Consider the following 22067-nt stretch of genomic DNA (forward strand, 5'->3'; position numbering starts at 1 on the left):
ATGTAAATAGGTGTATTGGGGTGGAGAGGCACATATAAATTTTATGGTTGGGGTACTGTTTTTTATGATTTAAAAAAATTTTATTGGAGTATAGTTGATTTACAGTGTTGCATTAGTTTCAGGTGTACAGAAAAGAGAATCAGTTATACATATACATATATCCACTCTTTCTTAGATTCTTTTCCCATACAGGCCATTACAGAGTATTGAGTAGAGTTCCCTGTGCTCTACCATAGGTCCATATTAGTTACCTATTTTATATATAGTAGTGTGTATATGTCAATCCCAATCTCCCAATTTATCCCTCCTCCCTTTACCCCCTGGTAATCATAAGTTTTTTTTTTAAATCTTTATCGGAGTAAAATTGCTTTACAAAGTTGTGTTAGTTTCTGCTATATAACATTGTGAATCAGCTATAGGTATACATATATCCCCATATCCCCTCCTTCTTGGGTCTCTCTCACACCCTCCCGATCCCACCCCTCTAGGTGGTCACAAAGCACCGAGATAATCTCCCTGTGCTACATGGTTGTTTCCCACTAGCTATCTGTTTTACATTTGGTAGTGTATATATGTCCATGCTACTCTCTCACTTCGTCCCAGCTTACCCTTACCCTTCTCTCTCTTCGTGTCAAGTCCATTCTCTATGTCTGCGTCTTTATTCCTGTCCTGGCCCTAGGTTATTCAGAACCATTTTTTTAGATTCCATATATATGTGTTAGCATGTGGTATTTTTTTCTCTTTCTGACTTAATTCACTCTGTATGACAGATTTTAGGTCCATTCACCTCACTACAAATAACTCAGTTTCGTTTTTTTTATGGCTGAGTAATATTTCATTGTATATATGTGCCACATCTTCTTTATCCATTCATCTGTTGATGGACACTTAGGTTGCTTCCGTGTCCTGGCTATTGTAAATAGTGCTGCAATGAACAGTGTGGTACATGTCTCTTTATGAAATATGGTTTTCTCAGGGTATATGCCCAGTAGTGGGATTGCTGGGTCATATGGTAGTTTTTTTCTTTTAGTTTTATAAGGAACCTCCATACTGTTCTCCACAGTGGCTGTATCAATTTACATTCCCACCAACAGTGCAACAGGGTTCCCTTTTCTCCACACCCTCTCCAGCATTTATTGTTTGTGATTTTTTGATGATGGCCATCCTGACCAGTGTGAGGTGATACCTCACTGTGGTTTTGATTAGCATTTCTCTAATGATTATTGATGCTAAGCATCCTTTCATGGGTTTGTTGGCAATCTGTTTATCTTCTGCGGAGAAATGTCTATTTAGATCTTCTGACCATTTTTGGATTGGGTTGTTTGTTTTTCTGATATTGAGCTGCATGTGCTGCTTGTATTTTGGAGATTAATCCTTCATCAGTTGCTTCACTTGCAAACATTTTCTCCCATTCTGAGGGATGTCTTTTCATCTCATTTATGGTTTCCTTTGCTGTGCAAAAGCTTTTAAGTTTCATTAGGTCCCATTTGTTTATTTTTATTTCCATTTCTCTAGGAGGTGGTTCAAAAAGGATCTTGCTGTGATTTATGTCAAAGGGTGTTCTTCCTATGTTTTCCTCTAAAAGTTTTATAGTGTCTGGCCTTACCTTTAGGTCTTTAATCTATTTTGAGTTTATTTTTGTGAATGGTGTTAGGAAGTGTTCTAATTTCATTCTTTTACATGTATCTGTCCAGTTTTCCCAGCACCACTTTTGAAGAGGCCTTCTTTATCAAAAATAAGGTGACCATATGGGTGTGGATTTATCTCTGGGCTTTCTGTCTCATTCCATTTATGTATATTTCTGTTTTTGTGCCAGTACCATACTATCTTGATAACTGTACCTTTGCAGTATAGTCTGAAGTCAGGGAGCCTGATTCCTCCAACTCTATTTTTCTTTCTCAAGATTGCTTTGGCTATTTGGGGACTTTTGTGTTTACATATAAATTGTGAAATATTTTGTTCTAGTTCTGTGAAAAATGCCACTGATAGTTTGATAGGGATTCATTGAATCTGTAGATGGCTTTGAGAAGTATGGTTATTTTTACAATGTTGATTCTTCCAATCCAAGAACACAGTACATCTCTCCATCTGTTTGTATCATCTTTAATTTCTTTCATCAGTGTCTTATAGTTTTCTGCATACAGGTCTTTTTTCTCCTTAGGTAGGTTTACTCCTAGGTATTATATTCCTTCTGTTGCAATGGTAAATGGGAGTGTTTCCTTAATTTCTCTTTCAGATTTTTCATCATTAGTGTATAGGAACGCAAGAGACTTCTGTGCATTAATGTTGTATCCAGTTGCTTTACCAAATTCATTGATTAGCTCTAGTAGTTTTCTGGTAGCATCTTTAGGATTCTCTATGTATAGTATCATGTCATCTGCAAACAGTGACAATTTTACTTCCTCTTTTCTGATTTGGATTCCTTTTATTCCTTTTTCTTCTCTGATTGCCATGGCTAAAACTTCCAAAGCTATGTTGAATAATAATGGTGAGAGTGGGCATCCTTGGCTTGTTCCTGATTTTAGAGGAAATGGTTTCAATTTTTCACCATTGAGGATGATGTTGGCTGTGGGTTTGTCATATATGGCCTTTATTATGTTGAGGAAAGTTCCCTCTATGCCTACTTTCTGGAGAGTTTTTATCATAAATTGGGTGTTGAATTTTGTCAAAAGATTTTCCTTCATCATTGAGATTATCATATGGTCTTATCCTTCAGTTTTTTAATATGGTGTATCACATTGATTGATTTCCATATATTGAAGAATCCTTTCATTCCTGGGATAAACTGCAGTTGATCTTGGTGTATGATCCTTTTAATGTGCTGTTGGATTATGTTTGCTAGTATTTTGTTGAGGATTTTTGCATCTATGTTCATCAGTGATATTGGCCTGTAGTTTTCTTTCTTTGTGACATCTTTGGTTTTGGTAATAGGGTGATGGTGGCCTCATAGAATGAGTTTTGGAGTGTTCCTCCCTCTGCTATATTTTGGAAGAGTTTGAGAAGGATAGGTGTCAGCTCTTCTCTAAATATTTGATAGAATTCGTCTGTGAAGCTATCTGGTCCTGGGCTTTTGTTTGTTGGAAGATTTTTAATGACAGTTTCAATTTCAGTGCTTGTGATTGGTCTGTTTATATTTTCTATTTCTTCCTGGTTCAGTCTCAGAAGGTTGTGCCTTTCTAAAATTTGCCTATTTCTCCCAGGTTGTCCATTTTATTGGCCTATAGTTGCTTGTAGTAATCTCTCATGATTCTTTGTATTTCTGCAGTGTCAGTTGTTACTTCTCCTTTTTCATTTTTAATTCTGTTGATTTGAGTGTTCTCCCTTTTTTTTTTTTTTTTGATGAGTCTGGCTAATGGTTTACCTATTTTATTTATCTTCTCAAAGAACCGGCTTTTGGTTTTATTGATCTTTCCTATTGTTTCCTTCATTTCTTTTTCATTTCTTTATGATCTGATCTTTATGATTTCTTTCCTTCTGCTAACTTTGTGATTTTTTTCTTCTTATTTCTCTAATTGCTTTAGGTGTAAGGTTAGGTTGTTTATTTGAGATGTTTCTTGTTTCTAGAGGTATGATTTTATTGCTATAAACTTCCCTCTTAGAACTGCTTTTGGTGCATCTCATATGTTTTGGGTCATCGTGTTTTCATTGTCATTTCTTTCTAGGTATTTTTTAATTTCCTCTTTGATTTCTTCAGTTATCTCTTGGTTATTTAGTAGTGTATTGTTTAGCCTCCATGTGTTTGTATTTTTTACAGACTTTTTCCCTGTAATTGTTATCTAGTCTCATAGCATTGTGGTCGGAAAAGATACTTGATACAATTTCAATTTTCTTAAATTTACCAAGGCTTGATTTGTGACCCAAGATATGGTCTATTGTAGAGAATGTTCCATGAGCACTTGAGAAGAAAGTGTATTCTGTGGTTTTTGGATGGAATGTCCTATAAATATCATTGAAGTCCCTGTTGTTTAATGTGTCATTTAAAGCTTGTGTTTGCTTATTTATTTAGATTTTGGATGATCTCTCCATTGGTGATCATTGGGTGTTAAAATCCCCTATTATTATTGTGTTGCTCAATTTCCTCTTTTATGGCTTTTAACATTTGCCTTATGTATTGAGGTACTCCTATGTTGGGTGCATAAATATTTACAATTGTTATATCTTCTTCTTGGATTCATCCCTTGATCATTATGTTGTGTCCTTCTTTGTCTCTTCTAATAGTCTTATTTTAAAGTCTATTTTGTCTGATATGAGAATTGCTACTCCAGCTTTCTTTTTATTTCCATTTGCATAGAATATCTTTGTCCATCCCCTCACTTTCAGTCTGTATGTATCCCTAGGTCTGAGGTGGGTCTCTTGTAGACAGCATATATGCAGTTCTTGTTTTTCTATCCATTCACCTCATTTGTGTCTTTTGGTTGGAGCATTTAATCCATTTACATTTAAGGTAATTATCGATATATATTTTCCTATTACCATTTTCTTAATGGTTTTGGGTTTGCTTTTGTTGGTCTTTTCCTTCTCTTGTGTTTCTCCCTAGAGACGTTCCTTTAGCATTTGTTGTAAAGCTGGTTTGGTGATGCTGAATTCTCTTAGCTTTTGCTTGTCTGTAAAGGTTTTAATTTCTCCATTGAATCTGAATGAGATCCTTCCTGGGTAGAGTAATCTTGGTTGTAGGTTTCTCCCTTTCATCACTTTAAATAGGTCCTGCCAGTCCTTTATGGCTTGCAGAGTTTCTGCTGAAAAGTCAGCTGTTAACCTTATTGGGATTCCCTTGTATGTTGTTGGTTGTTTTTCCATTGCTGCTTTTAATATTTTTTCTTTTTATTTAATTTTTGATAGTTTGATTAATATGTGTCTTGGCAAGTTTCTTCTTGGATTTATCCTTTATGGGACTCTCTGCACTTCCTGGACTTGACTATTTCCTTTCCCATGTTAAGGAAGTTTTCCACTATAATATCTTCAAATATTTTCTTAGACCCTTTCTTTTTCTCTTCTTCTTCTTGGACCCCTATAATTCGAATATTGGTGTGTTTAATGTTGTCCCAGATGTCTCTGAGACTGTCCTCAATTCTTTTGATTCTTTTTTCCTTATTCACTCTGTGGTAGTTATTTCCACTATTTTATCTTCCAGGTCACTTACCCATTCTTCTGCCTCAGTTATTCTGCTATTTATTCCTTCTAGAGAATTTTAAATTCCATTTATTGTGTTGTTCATCGTTTGTTTGCTCTTTAGCTCTTTTAGGTCCTTGTTAAACATTTCTTGTTTTTCCTCCATTCTATTTCCACGATTTTGGATCATGTTTACTATCATTACTCTGAATTCTTTTTCAGGTACACTGCCTATTTCCTCTTCATTTCTTTGGTCTGCTGGGTTTTTACCTTGCTCCTTCATCTGCTGTGTATTTCTCTGTCTTCCCATTTTGCTTAACTTACTGTGTTTGGGGGTTTCCTTTTTGCAGGCTGCAGGTTTGTAGTTCTTGTTGTTTTTGGTGTCTGCCCCCAGTGGGTAAGGTTTTTTCAGTGGGTTGTATAGGCTTCCTGGTGGAGGGAACTGGTGCCTGCGTTCTGGTGGATGAGGCTGGATCTTGTCTTTCTGGTGGCCAGTAGCACGTTGGGTGGTGATTTTTGGGGTGTCTGTGGACTTATGATTTTAGGCAGCCTCTCTGCTAATGGGTGTCGTTACGTTCCTGTCTTGCTAGTTGTTTGACATGGGGTGTCCAACACTGTGGCTTGCTGGCCATTAGGTGGCGCTGGGTCTTAGCATTGAGACGGAGATATCTGGGAGAGCTCTTGCCAATTGACATTATGTGGGTCCGGGAGGTCTCTCGTGGTCCAATGTCCTGAACTTGGCTCTCCCACCTCAGAGGCTCAGGCCTGACACCAGGCTGGGGCACCAAGGTCCTGTAAGACACACAGCTCAGAAAAAAAGGGAATAAAAGAAAGAAAAAATAAATTAAAATGAAAAAATAAAAAAATAATTCTAAAAAAATAATAAAAAAAAGAAGAGAGTCACCAAACCAATAAACAAATCCAACAATGATAACAAGTGCTAAAAACTATACTAAGATAAACATACAAATCAGTAACAAATCAGTTGCAGACAGCAAACTCCAAGTCTACAGTTCCTCCCAATGTCCACTGCATCAATTTTGGGTTGATTCGTTGTCTATTCAGGTATTCCACAGATGCAGGACACCTCAAGTTGATTGTGGGGATTTTATCTTCTGCTCCTGAGGCTGCTGGGAGAGATTTCCCTTACTCTTTGTTCACACAGATCCTGGGGTTCAGCTTTGGTTTTGGCCCCACCTCTGCGTGTAGGTTGCCCTGTCTTCTGTTCCCACCCAGACAGGATGGGGTTAAAGTAGCGGCTGATTAGAGGGCTCTGGTTACTCATGCTGGGGGGTGGGGAGGGGTATGGTATTTATAATTGGAATGCAGGGCAAGCCTGTGGTGGCAGAAGCTGCCGTGACGTTGCAACAGCCTGAGGTGCACTGTATGTTCTCCTGGGGAGCTTGTTGCTTGATCATGGGACCCTGGCAGTGGTGGGCTGCACAGGCTCCCGGGAGGGGAGCTGTGGATAGTGACCTGGGCTTGTACACAGGCTTCTTGTGGCTGCAGCAGCAGCCTTAGCGTTTCATGCCAGTCTCTGGTGTCTGTGCTGATAGCCGTGGCTCGTGCCCATCTCTGGAGCTCGTTTAGGCGATGCTCTGAATCCCCTCTCCTCGCTCACCCCAAAATAATGATCTCTTGCCTCTTAGGCAGGTCCAGAAATTTTCTCAGAATCCTTCCCAGCTAGCTGTGGTGCACTAGCCCCATTCAGGCTCTGTTCCTGCAGCCAACCCCAGTCGTCTCCCTGGGGTCTGACTTCTGAAGCCAGAGCCTCAGCTCCTAGCCCCACCTGCCCTGGCGGGTGAGCAGACAAGCCTATCAGGCTGGTGAGTGCTGGTTAGCACTGATCCTTTGTGCGGAAATCTCTTCACTTTACCCTCTGCACCCCTGTTGCCGTGCTGTCCTCCGTGGCTCCAAAGCTGCCCCCCTCCCACTCCCGTCTCCACCAGTGAAGGGGCTTCCTGGTGTGTGGAAACTTTTCCTCCTTCACAGCTCCCTCCCAGAGGTGCAGGTTCCATCCCTATTCTTTTGTATTTTTTCTTTCTTGTTTTGCCCTACCCAGGTACGTGCGGATTTTCTTGCCTTTTGGGAAGTCTGAGGTCTTCTGCCGGCATTCAGTAGGTGTTCTGTAGGAGTTGTTCCACATGTAGATGTATTTGTGTGGAGGAAGGTGATCTCCACGTTTTACTCCTCTGTCATCTTGAAGGTTCCACGTCCCTCTCCATTCTTTTTTTTTTTTTTTTTTTTTAGGTTCTTTCGGCTCCTTCTGTTGTGGCCTCTCCCGTTGTGGAGCACAGGCTCCGGACGCTCAGGCTCAGTGGCCATGGCTCATGGGCACAGCCACTCTGTGGCATGTGGGATCTTCCTGGACCGGGGCACGAACCCGTGTCTCCTGCATTGGCAGGTGGACTCTCAACCACTGTGCCACCAGGGAAGCCCCCTCTCCATTCTTTATCTTACCAATTTGTGACAAATTGTCTTAAATATTTCCTCTACATACATTGATAGCCATATCAGAGAGTGTTACAATATTTGCTTCAAAAATCAAACATAATGTAGAAAATTCCAAAAGAGAGAGAAAATGTATTGTATTTGCTCTTACTTTTCCATTTCCATTATTCTTTTCACCTTCCTGATGCTCCAAAATTTCTTCTCTTAATCTTTCTTTTTTTGTTTAGAGAACTTTCTTTGGCCATTCTTTTAGGATAGGTCTGCTGGCAACAAATTCTCTGTTTTCTTTCATCTAAGGTCTTGATTTCCCCTACATTCCTGAAGGATATTTTCACTAGATAAAGGATTCAGGGTTGACAGTTCTTCCTTTCATTACTTGAAAAATATGGTGCCACTTCTGGCCTCCATGGTTTCTGTTATTTGAATTTTCCCCCCCTGTACGTACATCTTCATTTTTCTCTTGATGGCTTCAAGACTTTTTCTTTGTCTTTAGTTTTCAAAAGTTTGACTACAGTATATCTTGGCGTAGGTTTCTTTGGGTTTATCTTCTTTGGGTTTTACTAAGCTTCTTTGATGTGTAGATATATGTGTTTTGTCCATTTTGGGGAGTTTTCAGCCATTATTTCTTCAAATACTTTTTCAACTACATAGTATTTCTCTTCTCCTTCTGGGATTCTCATTACATGAAGATTATATCTTTTGTTATAGTCCCACAGGTCTCTGAGGGTCTGTTAATTTTTTTCCTCTTTTGTTTGTATTAGGTAATTTCTATTGTTCTAACTCCCAGTTCATTGGTTCTTTTCTGTTTCCTCCATTTTGCTATTGAGCCATCTATTGAATTTTTAGTTTTGCTATTGTGTTTTTCAGTTCCATTTGGCTCTTCTTTGTTGAGGCTTTCTATTTCTTTGCTGAGACTTTCTAGTTTTTCATTTGTTCCAAGTGTCTCTGTTATTGCCTGTTGAACCATTTTCATTTTAGTTGTCTTAAAACTCTTTGTCAGATAATTCCAACATCCCTGTCATCTTAGTGTTCTCATCTATTTTCTTTCAAGTTGATATTTCCTTGGTTATCACTGTAACAGGGGATTTTGATTGAAACTTGCACATTTCAAGTATTATGAGGCTCTAATTCCTATTTAAACTTTCTGTTTAGCTGGTTTCCTCTGACACCATTCCAGCAGAAGGGCCTAGTACTGCCTCATTGCTGCCAGGTGGGATTAGAAATCCAAGTTCCCCACTTGGCCTCAGTTGATATCATGGTAGGGAAGGATTCCTTGTTATTTCTGGGTGGTGGTGTGGGAGATCTGGCTCCCTACTAGGCCTCTGCTGATACCTTCCTGGATGGGAGGGATAAGGTCACCTCATTACTGCTCCTCATGTGGCCTGCAGGGACACAGTTGTGACATGGCCTCACTACTGCAGTGGTGAATGTTTGTTTTGTCTACTTGGCCTGCTCTGACACCTCACCAAGGAGGTGTTTCTCTTACTGCAAGGTGGGGCTGAAGTTCAGGTTCCCCACTCTTGGTCTCCACCTACCTGGTGCGGGGTGTGCATAAGGAGGAGGTTGGACTCCCTAGCACCCAGCAGGGATGAATGTCCCAGCTCCTTATTTTCCTTCTCTGACCACCTCAGTGGGAATGGGGGACCAGGCCCCTTATTACAGCCTGGTGAGGCTGGGAGTTTAGGCTCACCGCTTGGCCTTTGCTGTCTGGATAAATGTGGGTCTACAGTGTTTGGCTTCAGTAGAGTAGTGTCTAAAAGTTTTCTATCCTACTAGGCAGCCGCATTCATATTCCTTTGGCTAGAGAGGGCAGGCTTTTCTTGGGGCTTTTTTGGTCTACATCTGTTGGTGTTTTCAGGTTGCTGACATCTTCAGCACCCTGTCTGGGATATATGAGACATGATAAAAATCCAAGGACACAGCCTCACTTCTGTGTCATTTCTTGGGTCCCTAACTTGTTTGCCACCTTCTGTCCACCTTTCAGAGTCTTCTTATGGTTGTTTTATATAAAATGTCAGGTTTTTCATTGTACTTAGCAGGAAGAAGAGGGAAAAGTAATTCTACTCTATGTTCCTGGGAGCATAAGTCCTGAGATGTACTTTTTTAGTGTTGATAGTATGTTTGCATGCTAGCCTGAATGATTTTGGAGAGAAGGAGGAAAAAATGTAACGTAGCAGTTTGAACAGGTGAGAGTGGGTGGGCTCCATTGTACCCAGTAGGGCTACAGGCAAGCATGTCCTTGGAAGGCTGGGTACTTCAGCCTCTGGTTAGCTTCTCAGCATGTCTACCTCCCATGCAACCAGCTTCTGTGGTTGTGTACTCAGAGCAGCTTCCATTTCCTTCTTGGACCCTGGCTGATTCCATCAGTGAAGGAAGAAAGAGGCAAATTCAGTAGCTGAGACTAGAAAGGAGGGAAGGTATACAGGGATTTAGGGAGGGAGGTGGAGGAGAGCAGGAGTGAAAATTGACTTGGGAGATGCAGTAGGATTGCTGGGCAGTGCTGGGACCCACTGAGAACCCTGCATGTGGAGGCCAGGTGAGAACAGCAGCAGCACCCAGGGTTCTCCTTGGCCACATTCAGCCACGTAAGTGGAGGCTCAGAGTGGGCAAGTCAGGTTTGGGGTCTTGCCACGTGACAGATAGACTCCAGGGTGGCCCCCATGATCCCCACTGTCTGGCGTTCACACTCTTGTGTGATGATCCCCTGCCGTGGAGTGAGGGTGGGACCTTTAACTGGCTTCCAACCCATAGAATATGGCAAGGGTGATGGATGGGATGTTACTCTTTGACAGCTACATTACATGAAATTCTTCCTTGTTAGTTGACTCGCTCTGGAGACTCTTGCTATTCCTTGATGAAGTGAACAGACCTGTTGGGGTTCACATGGCAAAGAGCTGCAGGAAGCCTGTAGGAAGTGAGGGTGGTCTCCAGCCGACAACCAGCAAGCAGCTGGGTCCTCAGTCCTGCAGCCACTGGGAAGTGAATTCTGTCAGCACTGAGTGATCTTGGAAGCTGATTCCCAGCGCAATGACACTTGAGAGCCTAAGCAGAAGACCCACCTAAGCCTGCCACAGCGACCCCTGAGCCACCAAAACTCTGAGATTATAAATGTGTATTATTTTAAGCTACTTATTTTGTGGTAATTTATTATGCAGTAATAGAAAACTCATATATCTGGTGAACTTGACAGAATGTAGGAGGAGGCAAATAAAAGGAGGGTGTTTGCTGGACCACAGAATCTCAACTGGGAAAGGGGAGTGAGGACGTGTTGGCTGACATGGGAGCAGGCAAGTGCTGGAGAGGCACTCACAAAACTGAGAGCCCAGGGTGTAGATGGTGAAGCCAAAAAATAACAGCAAGTGTAGCAGTGGGTGGGAGGGATGGGGAGAGAGAGAGAGAGACCATAAGCTGGGGCCCAAATCATTGAAGAATGAAGGTGGGACCTGGCCAGGAAGACAGTAGTCAGTGTAGTAAAGGTTGGGTGGTGTATTCCAATGGCAGCTGGAGTACGTTAGGGAGGGGAGAAGATGGCAGTGGAGAGCTAAGAGGATAACTCTGTTAAAGGGAGAAAGTGGGACCCAGTGTGTGATGAAAATGTGGGGTCCCTTGTTCAAAAAGCAGGAAAAAGTGCCGTTAACAGTCCTACAATATAAAAGATTTTCCTTTCTTCCAGTCTCTTGACTTGTCCTGGTGTTTTAAATTGCTATTCTAAGTAAAGAAAAATTAAAAATTTAAATTATTAGCATACATTTTATTGTTCATCTGTATATTGTGCAACATCAGTTTAAAATACAAATATGAGAGCATTTAACTTGTAGGTGGAATCACGGAAGTCACACAAGTTGTATTTTCGTGTAGTTCAAATGTGCATATGGAGTTTATTCTTACCAGGTGATGGAAACATTGCGTGAAACTAACTCTAATATTTTTGTTTTGTCTTTTGATACAAGTATATTCTATCAACACTCTCTGCCACCTTCTTACTGATGAGTAAATCATCTTTTCAATGTAAGTGGTGGGTTAAAGTAGGGAAATCATAGCAATAAGAAAATAGTAGGACTTCCTTGGTCATTTGTGTCTCTTCAAAAGCTGTTGCCTTTCTGTATTTAAAGTAAATTCTTGTTCCATCAGAAAGTGTGGGCTTTTGGGCTGTGAGCACCCCCCACCCCCACTTACTCAGTTGTAGACATAACACAGTGACCTTGTACCTGCTTGGACTCCCACACATCCTGGGTCCTCCAGAATTTGTGATCATGGGGCATTGCGAGCCTCTGTGAATTGGGTGACAAGGAGTGGTGGACACATGAATTGTACTCACTTCACCCAAATGTAAACAAATAAAATGGTAACAGGTTAAAACATAATCCCAAAAGCAGGACACCATAACCTTGCAAGTATGGTGATTTTTCTCATTTTTGTAATAGGTATTATTATTTTCTCATTGCTAAAGTATTAATTTTCTAGATGCAGATATCATTAAAGCTGTAGCCTAGACAAAGACAAAGAAGAAAGCCGGAATCATCTGTACCTCCGCCACAAAAAGGTAGCCATACTTTAGAGGCTGTGTCTTTTTGGTTTTCTGTTCTATGTATATTCTAGGTACATATTTATTTCAAGAGATATATCCCAGTGTATCAATGGCGTTTACTATATTTTAAACATTTCCCAATGTCAGTATCTCTAGAGGATATTTATGTTTGCATAGTATTTGCATAGTATTTCGTACTGTGCACATATCACAATTTACCTAACTAATGCTCTGTTGTTGAATAGTTAGGTTACTGCTAGTGTGAAATGTGCTAAAATGTTCATTCTTGGAGATGAACATACACTTTTTTCCATATATTAGATGCTGAGACATGGGAAGGGCCTTGTTATAAGAAGTGTTTCTACTGTACCATTCAGTAGTATGAATTCCCCAAGATAAAAATGATATTCACAGTTTGCTTTTTATCAACAGTGGTTTCTTTCTGGCTGACTCTAGTGAGAAGAGTGGCAACAGAAACATGCACCTAGAGAACAAAGATGGCAGGCTGACTTCTGGTATGCTGGAGATAGAGATACATCAGACATCAGCTCCCATGAGTGCTGGCTTGGGAGGGCCGGGGCTGGTGGGACTCAACACCAGCGACCATAGGCCACAGCAGGGAGACAGCAAGGCAGACTCCCTGAACGCCTACCCCAGTGGGGCAGCTGGGCAGAGCTGCTGGGCTCCTGTGGACCAGAATTTTGGCTCATTCCTCGCGAAGTGGAGGTGAGTTTAAAACAATTTTATCTTGTGAATGTGGAATTTACAAATACTGGGTTTTCTTGAGCATAGTTCTCTCACATTTTTTGTGGGAAAAATTTCCAGATATTCTGCAAGAATCTTTCCAGCATTAGATCACTTTCCTGACCTGTTTTGAATGAATGCTACTTCTAAAATGCGGCTAATGTAAATCCAAAAGATAATAAAAATAGAAATAAGATCAGTTACATCACCTGTGTAAGTATTTTCTTAGAGCTATTAAAATCAGGGTATAGGTACACAGAAAGCAGGAAGGAAGAGTGTGTTAGGTTATCTAGTGCCATGCAACAAACTCCAAAATTCAGAATCTTAAAACAACACATGCTTATTTTCTCACAGTTTTGTGAGTCAGGAATCTGGGCATGGCTTAGCTGGATCCTCTGCTCAGGGTCTTTTACAGGCTGAGAACAAGTGGTCAGCTGGGGCTGGCTGACCACGGTTCAAGTGGGCAAGGTCTGCTTCCAAACTCGTCTGTGTGATTGTTGGCTGGCCTCAGTTCCCCCCAGGCAGATGGACTGAGGTTCTCAGTCCCTTGTCAGGAGGCCTGCTCCATCGGGGCAAGCATGAGAGACAGTTCTTTGTAACCTAATCACAGATGTAACTCCCCATCACTTTTGCTGTGTGGGCCCATACTGAAGGGGATGGGATCACACAAGGGTGTGAACACCTGGAGTGGATCACTGGGGGCATGTCAGAGGCTGCCTGCCACAAAGGTAGAGGAGAAGAGGAGAGAAAAATCGTGAAAGGCTAAATGGACCAAAAAGATGACTGGTGTTTTCTATAGAAAACTATGTATGGAGCCCTCCGAGGTTATCTATATCTTCTCATTGTTTACAACTGATCTGAAAACTGATGACAATGCAAATGATTCTCATCCCAAGAAATACATTTGAAGTGTGTCTGATGGAATGAATTGTCCAGTTTTACACTGATTTTTCAATTCAGTTCAACATTTCTAATTGCCCATATACGTGTGGTTTCTTTTTCTTATTGGTTTCCTGTAATTAATGAGTTCAATAAAATATTTGATATGTGTTCATGTCACATATGTATGGCAGTCATGATTTTATCTTCTTTTTATACTTACAGTTTTATTGAGATAAATTGACATATAACACTGTGCAGGTTAAAGGTGTACAGCACGATAATTTGACTTACATACATCATGAAATGATTACCACAATAAGTTTAGTGAACATCTGTCATCTCATATAGATACAACATTAAAGAAATAGAAAAAAATTGTTGTCCTTGTAATGAGAGCTCTTAGGATTCATTCTCAACAACTTTCATATACAACATGCAGCAATGTTAGCTATAGTCATTGTGTTGTATATTACATCACTAGCACTTATTTATCTTGTAACTGGAAGTTCATACTTTTTCACTATCTTCATCCAATTCCCCCTCCCTAAGCCCCTGACTCTGGTAACCACAAATCTGATCTTTTCTGAGTTTGTTTATTTTTTGAAGTATAGTTGACCTACCATACCATGTTAGCTCCTCATCCACAACATAGTGATTCAATATTTCTATATATTTCAAAATGATCACCACAAGTCTAGTTACGATCTGTCACCATACAAAGATATTACTTAGTTATTGACTGTATTCCCCATGCTGTACATTTAATACTGTGACTCATTTATTTTGTAAGTGGAAGCTGTACCTCTTAATCTCTCTCACCTGTTTCTCTCTTCTCTCCACACCCCTCCGTCTGGCAACTAACAGTTTGTTCTATCTGTGACTCTTTTTCTGTTTAGTTATATTTGTTCATTTGTTTTGTTTTTCAGACTCCACATATTAAGTGAAATCATACAGTATTGGTCTTTCTCTGTCTGACTTATTTCACTTAACATAATACCCTCTAGTTCCAACCATGTTGCTGCAATTGGCAGTACTTCATTCTTTTTTATGGCTGAGTAATATTCCATTGTATGTATATGTGTGTATATATACATACACACCACATCTTCCTTTTTCAGTCACCTATTTTTGGGCACTTAGGTTGCTTCCATATCTTTTTTTTTAAAATAGATTTGAATCTCCTTTTATTTTTATTTATTTATTTACTTTTACATCTTTATTGGAATATAATTGCTTTACAATGGTGTGTTAGTTTCTGCTTTATAAAAAAGTGAATCAGTTATACATATACATATGTTCCCATATCTCTTCCCTCTTGCGTCTCCCTCCCCCCCACCCTCCCTATCCCACCCCTCCAGGCGGTCACAAAGCACCGAGCTGATCTCCCTGTGCTATGTGGCTGCTTCCAACTAGCTATCTACCTTATGTTTGGTAGTGTATATATGTCCATGCCTCTCTCGCGCTTTGTCACAGCTTACTCTTTCCCCTCCCCATATCCTCAAGTCCATTCTGTAGTAGGTCTGTGTCTTTATTCCTGTCTTACCCCTAGGTTCTTCATGACATTTTTTCCCTTAAATTCCATATATATGTGTTAGCATATGGTATTTGTCTTTCTCTTTCTGACTTACTTCACTCTGTATGACAGACTCTAGCTCCATCCACCTCACTACAAATACTCAGTTTTGTTTCTTTATATGGCTGAGTAATATTCCATTGTAAACATGTGCCACATCTTCTTTATCCATTCATCCGATGATGGACACTTAGGTTGTTTCCATCTCTGGGCTATTGTAAATAGAGCTGCAATGAACATTTTGGTACATGACTCTTTTTGAATTATGGTTTTCTCAGGGTATATGCCCAGTAGTGGGATTGCTGGGTCATATGGTAGTTCTATTTGTAGTTTTTTAAGGAACCTCCATACTGTTCTCCACAGTGGCTGTATCAATTTACATTCCCACCAACAGTGCAAGAGGGTTCTCTTTCCTCCACACCCTCTCCAGCATTTATTGTTTCTAGATTTTTTGATGATGGCCATTCTGACTGGTGTGAGAGGATATCTCATTGTAGTTTTGATTTGCATTTCTCTAATGATTAATGATGTTGAGCATTCTTTCATGTATTTGTTGGCAGTCTGTATATCTGCTTTGGAGAAATGTCTATTTAGGTCTTCTGCCCATTTTTGGATTGGGTTGTTTGTTTTTTTGTTATTGAGCTGCATGAGCTGCTTATAAATTTTGGAGATGAATCCTTTGTCAGTTGCTTCATTTGCAAATATTTTCTCTCGTTCTGAGGGTTGTCTTTTGGTCTTGTTTATGGTTTCCTTTGCTGTGCAAAAGCTTTTAAGTTCCATTAGGTCCCATTTGTTTATTTTTGTTTTTATTTCAATTTCTCTAGGAATTGGGTCAAAAAGGATCTTGCTGTGATTTATGTTATAGAGTGTTCTGCCTATGTTTTCCTCTAAGAGTTTGATAGTTTCTGGCCTTACATTTATATGTCCTTTATTATGTTGGGGAAAGTTCCCTCTATGCCTACTTTCTGCAGGGTTTTTATATTAAATCGGTGTTGAATTTTGTCGAAAGCTTTCTCGGCATCTGTTGAGATGATCATATGGTTTTTCTTCTTCAATTTGTTAATATGGTGTATCACATTGATTGATTTGCGTATATTGAAGTATCCTTGCATTCCTGCAATAAACCCCACTTGATCATGGTGTATCATCCTTTTAATGTGCTGTTGGATTCTGTTTGCTAGTATTTTGTTGAGGATTTTTGCATCTTTGTTCATCAGTGATATTGGCCTGTAGTTTTCTCTTTTTGTGACATCCTTGTCTGGTTTTGGTATCAGGGTGATGGTGGCCTTGTAGGATGAGTTTGAGAGTGTTCCTCCCTCTGCTATATTTTGGAAGAGTTTGAGAAGGATAGGTGTTAGCTCTTCTCTAAATTTTTGATAGAATTCACCTATGAAGCCATCTGGTCCTGGACTTTTGTTTGTTGTAAGTTTTAAAATCACAGATTCAATTTCAGTGCTTGTGATTGGTGTGTTCATATTTTCTATTTCTTCCTGATTCAGTCTTGGCAGGTTTTGCTTTTCTAAGAATTTGTCCGTTTCTTCCAGGTTGTCCATTTTATTGACACAGAGTTGCTTGTAGTAATTGCTCATGATCTTTTGTCTTTCTGCAGTGTCAGTTGTTACTTCTCCTTTTTCATTTCTAATTATTTTGATTTGAGTCTTCTCCCTTTTTTTCTTCATGAGTCTGGCTAATGGTTTATCAATTTTGTTTATCTGCTCAAAGAACCAGCTTTTAGTTTTATTGATCTTTGCTATTGTTTCATTCATTTCTTTTTCATTTATTTCTGATATGAGCTTTATGATTTCTTTCCTTCTGCTAACTTTGGGGTTTTTTGTTCTTCTTTCTCTAATTGCTTTAGGTGCAAGCTTAAGTTGTTTATTCGAGATGTTTCCCTTTTATTTAAAGTAGGATTGTATTGCTATAAACTTCCATCTTAGAACTGCTTTTGCTGCATCCCATAGATTTTGGGTCATCGTGTCTCCATTGTCATTTGTTTCTAGGTATTTTTTAATTTCCTCTTTGATTTCTTCAGTGATCACTTCATTATTAAGTAGTGTATTGTTTAGCTTCCACGTGTTGGTATTTTTATGGGTCTTTTCCTGTAATTGATATTTAGTCTCACAGCATTGTGGTCGGAAAAATACTTGATACAATTTCAATTTTCTTAAATTTACCAAGGCTTGATTTGTGACCCAAGGTATGATCTATCCTGGAGAATGTTCCATGAGCACTTGAGAAAAATGTGTATTATGTTGTTTTTGGATGGAATGTCCTATAAATATCAATCAAGTCCATCTTTTTTAATGTAATCTTTAAAGCTTGTGTTTCCTTATTTATTTTCATTTTGGATGATCTGTCCATTTGTGAAAGTGGGGTGTTAAAGTCCCCTGTTACTTTCGATTTCCCCTTTTATGGCTGTTAGTATTTGCCTTATGTATTGAGGTGCTCCTATGTTGGGTGCATAAATATTTACAACTGTTATATCTTCTTCTTGGATTGATCCCTTGATCGTTATGTAGTGTCCTTCTTTGTCTCTTCTAATAGTCTTTATTTTAAAGTCTATTTTTTCTGATATGAGAATTGCTAATCCAGCTTTCTTTTGGTTTCCATTTGCATGAAATATCTCTTTCCATCCCCTTACTTTCAGTCTCTATGTGTCTCTATGTGTGAAGTGGGTCTCTTGTAGACAGCAAATATATGGGTCTTGTTTTTGTATCCATTCAGCCAATCTGTGTCTTTTGGTGGGAGCATTTAATCCATTTACATTTAAGGTAATTATCAATATGTATGTTCCTGTTCCTATTTTCTTAATTGTTTTGGGTTCATTATTGTAGGTCTTTTCCTTCTCTTGTGTTTTTTGCCTAGAGAAATTCTTTTAGCAGTTGTTGTAAAGCTGGTTTGGTGGTGCTGAACTCTCTCAGCTTTTGCTTGTCTGTAAGGTTTTAATTTCTCCATCAAATCTGAATGAAATCCTTGCTGGGTAGAGTAATCTTGGTTGCAGGGTTTTCTCCTTCATCGCTTTAAATATTTCCTTCCAGCCCCTTCTGGCTTGCAGTGTTTCTGCTGAAAGATCAGCTCTTAACCTTATGGGGATTCCCTTGTGTGTTATTTGTTGTTTTTCCCTTGCTGCTTTTAATATGTTTTCTTTGTATTTAATTTTTGACAGTAGATTAATATGTGTCTTGGCGTATTTCTCCTTGGATTTATTTTGTATGGGACTCTCTGTGCCTCCTGGATTTGATTAACTATTTCCTTTCCCATATAAGGGAAGTTTTCAACTATAATCTCTTCAAGTATTTTCTCAGTCCCTTTCTTTTTCTCTTCTTCTTCTGGAACCCCTATAATTCGAATGTTGGCGCATTTAATTTTGTCCCAGAGGTATCTGAGACTGTCCTCAGTTCTTTTCCTTCTTTTTTCTTTATTCTACTCTGCAATAGTTATTTCCACTATTTTATCTTCCAGGTCACTTATCTGTTCTTCTGCCTCAGTTATTCTGCTATTGATCCCATCTAGAGTATTTTTCATTTCACTTATTGTGTTGTTCATCGTTGCTTGTTTCATATTTATTTCTTATAGGCCCTTGTTAAATGTTTCTTGCATTTTGTCTATTCTATTTCCAAGATTTTGGATCAACTTTACTATCATTATTCTGAATTCTTTTTCAGGTAGACTGCCTATTTCCTCTTCATTTGTTAGGTCTGGTGGGTTTTTATCTTGCTCCTTCATCTGCTGTGTGTTTTTCTGTCTTCTCATTTTGCTTATCTTACTGTGTTTGAGGTCTCCTTTTTGCAGGCTGCAGGCTCGTAGTTCCTGTTGTTTTTGGTGTCTGTCCCCAGTGGCTCATGTTGGTTCAGTGGGCTGTGTAGGCTTCCTGGTTGAGGGGACTAGTGCCTGTGTTCTGGTGGATGAGACTGGATCTTGTCTTTCTGGTGGGCAGGTCCACGTCTGGTGGTGTGTTTTGGGGTGTCTGTGGACTTATTATGATTTTAAGCAGCCTCTCTGGTAATGGATGGGGTTGTGTTCCTTTGTTGCTAGTTGTTTGGCATAGAATGTCCAACACTGTAGCTTGCTGGTCGTTAAGTGAAGCTGGGTGCTGGTGTTGAGATGGAGATCTCTGGGAGGTTTTCGCCATTTGATATTATGTGGAGCTGGGAGGGCTCTTGTGGACCAGTGTCCTGAAGTTGGCTCTCCCACCTCAGTGGCACAGCAGTGACTCCTGGCTGCAGCACCAAGAGCCTTTCATCCACATGGCTCAGAATACAAGGGAGAAAAAGTAGAAAGAAAGAATTAGTAGAAGTAGAAAGAAAGAAAGAAAGAAAGAAAGAAGGAATGAAAGAAAGGAGGGAAGGAGGAAGGAAGGAAGGAAGGAGGGAAGGAAGGAAAAAAGAAAGAAAGAAGATAAAGTAAAATAAAATAACGTAAGATAAAATATAATAAAGTTATTAAAAAATAATTATGAAGAAAAAACATTGAAAACAAAACAAAACAAAACAAAAAATGGACGGATAGGACAAATGGTGGAAGCAAAGCTATACAGACAAAATCTCACACAGAGCATAACATACAAACTCACAAAAAGAGAAGAAGGAGAAAAAGTCACAAATCTTGCTCTCAAAGTCCACCTCCTCAATTTGGGATGATTCGTTGTCTATTCATGTATTCCACAGATGCAGGATACATTGACCACTGTAACTAATGCTGCAATGAACGTAGGAGTGCATATGTCCTTTCAAATTAGTGTTTTCATTTTTTCCATATATATTCCCAGGAGTGGAATTGCGTTATCATATAGTAGTTCTATTTTTAGTTTTTAAAGGAGCCTCCATACTGTTTTCTGTAGTGTCTGCATCATTTTACATTCCCACCAACAGTGTATGAGGGTTCCCTTTTCTCTACATCCTTGGCAAGGTTTGATATTTATAGATTTTTTGATGATAGCCGTTCTGACAGGTCTGAGATGATATCTCATTGTGGTTTTGATTTGCATTTCCCTGATGATGAGTCATGCTAAGCATTTTTTCATGTGTCTATTGACCATCTATATGTCTTATTTGTAAAATTGTCTATTCAGGTACTCTGCCCATGTTTTTAATTGGTTGTTTTTTGTTTTCTGTTTTTTTTTTTTTTTTGATGTTGAGCTGTATGTGCTCTTTCTATATTTTGGATATTAACCCCTTATTTTGATATACCATTTGCAAATATCTTCTCCCATTAAGTAGGCGGACATTTTGTTTTGCTGATAGTTTCCTTCACTGTGGAAAAGGTTTTTAATTTGATGTGTACATTTATTTTTGCTTTTGTTTCCCTTCTCTGAGGAGACACATCCCCCAAAATATTGGTAAGACGGATGTCAAAGAGCATACTGCCTATGTTTTCTTCTAGAAGTTTTATGATTTCGTGTCTTACATTTAGCCTTTAATTCATTTTGAATTTGTTTTTGTATATGTTGTGAGAAAGTAGTCTAGTTTTGTTATTTTGCAGGTAGCTGTCCAGTTTTCCCAATACTATTTATTGAAGAGCCTGTCTTTTCCCTGTTGTATATTCTTGACACTTTTGTCATAGATTAATTGCCCATGTAAGTGTGGGTCCATTCTGGGCTATCTCTTCTGTTTCATTGAGCTATGTATCTTTTTTGTGTGTGCCAGTACCATGCTGTTTTGATTGCTGTAGATTTGTAGTATAGTTTGAAATCAGGGAGTGTGATACCTACAGTTTTGCTCTTTTTAAAGATTGTTTTGGCTATTTGGGGTCTTTTATGTTTCCATACAAATTTTAGAATTATTTGTTCAAGTTCTATGAAAAATACTATTGGCATTTTGATAGGGATTGCACTGAATCTGTAGATTGCTTTGGGTAGTATGGTCATTTTAACAATATTAATTCTTCCAATCCCTGAGCACAATATACTTTTCCATTTGTTTTTGTCATCTTGACTATCTTTCATCAACATCTTATAGTTTTACCTTCTTGTTTAGAGTTATTCCTAGATATTTTATTCTTTTTGATGCAATTGTAAATGGGATTGTTTTCTTGCTTTCTCTTTCTGATAATTTGTTGTTAGTATAAAGAAATGAACAGATTTCTATATATTAATTTTATATCCTGCAACTTTACCAAATTCATTGATGAGCTCGAGTAGATTTTTGGTGGTGTATTTAGGATTTTCTATGTACTGTATCATGTCATCTGCAGTGACAGTTTTCCTTCTTCCTTTCCAGTTTGGATTTCTTCTATTTCTTTTTCTTGTCTAATTGCTATAGCTATGACTTCCAATATTTTTCTGAATAAAAGAGGCTAGAATGGACATCCTTATCTTTTTCCTGATCTTAGAGGAAATGCTCTCAGCTTTTCACCATTGAGTATGATGTTAACGGTGGGCTTGTCATATGTGGCCTTTATTATGTTGATGTATGTTCCCTCTATACTCACTTGTTTCAGAGTTTTTTTTTAATCATGAATAGATGTTGAATTTTGTCAAAAGCTTTTTCTGCATCTATCAAGGTGATAAGATGATTTTTGTTCTACAATTTTTTAATGTGGTATATCACTTTGATTTGTGGATAATGGGCCATCCTTGCACCCCTGGGATAAAACTCATTTGATCATCATGTTTGATCCTTTTAATATATTGTTGAATTCTGTTTGTAATATTCTGTTGAGGATTTTTGCATCTATGTTCATCAGTGATATTGGCTTGTAATTTTCTTTTTTTTTAAAAAAGAAGCTATCTTTGTCTCGTAGAAAAAGTCCAGAAGCGTTCCTTCCTCAGCAGTTTTTAAG

The 22067-nt window shown here is 38.9% G+C and overlaps 1 protein-coding gene across 5 annotated transcripts in view; it reads left to right on the forward strand.

Moving 5' to 3' along the window:
• Positions 1-22067, forward strand: part of OCA2 (OCA2 melanosomal transmembrane protein) — a 257199-nt gene that overhangs the window by 10135 nt on the left and 224997 nt on the right. For 2 of the 5 annotated variants that reach the window (XM_027082468.1, XM_027082473.1), the window contains exons 2-3: positions 12025-12103; positions 12521-12814. In XM_027082468.1, the coding sequence (XP_026938269.1) occupies positions 12567-12814 (248 nt within the window). In that variant the 5' untranslated portion in view covers positions 12025-12103; positions 12521-12566. The remainder of the gene's footprint in view (positions 1-12024; positions 12104-12520; positions 12815-22067) is intronic. The other 3 variants (XM_027082469.1, XM_027082471.1, XM_027082472.1) reach the window with 3 other exon arrangements.

This window comes from Aethalodelphis obliquidens, unplaced genomic scaffold, assembly GCF_003676395.1.
Source record: "Aethalodelphis obliquidens isolate GAN/ISIS:26980383/991018 unplaced genomic scaffold, ASM367639v1 scaffold47, whole genome shotgun sequence".
NCBI lineage: Eukaryota > Metazoa > Chordata > Mammalia > Artiodactyla > Delphinidae > Aethalodelphis > Aethalodelphis obliquidens.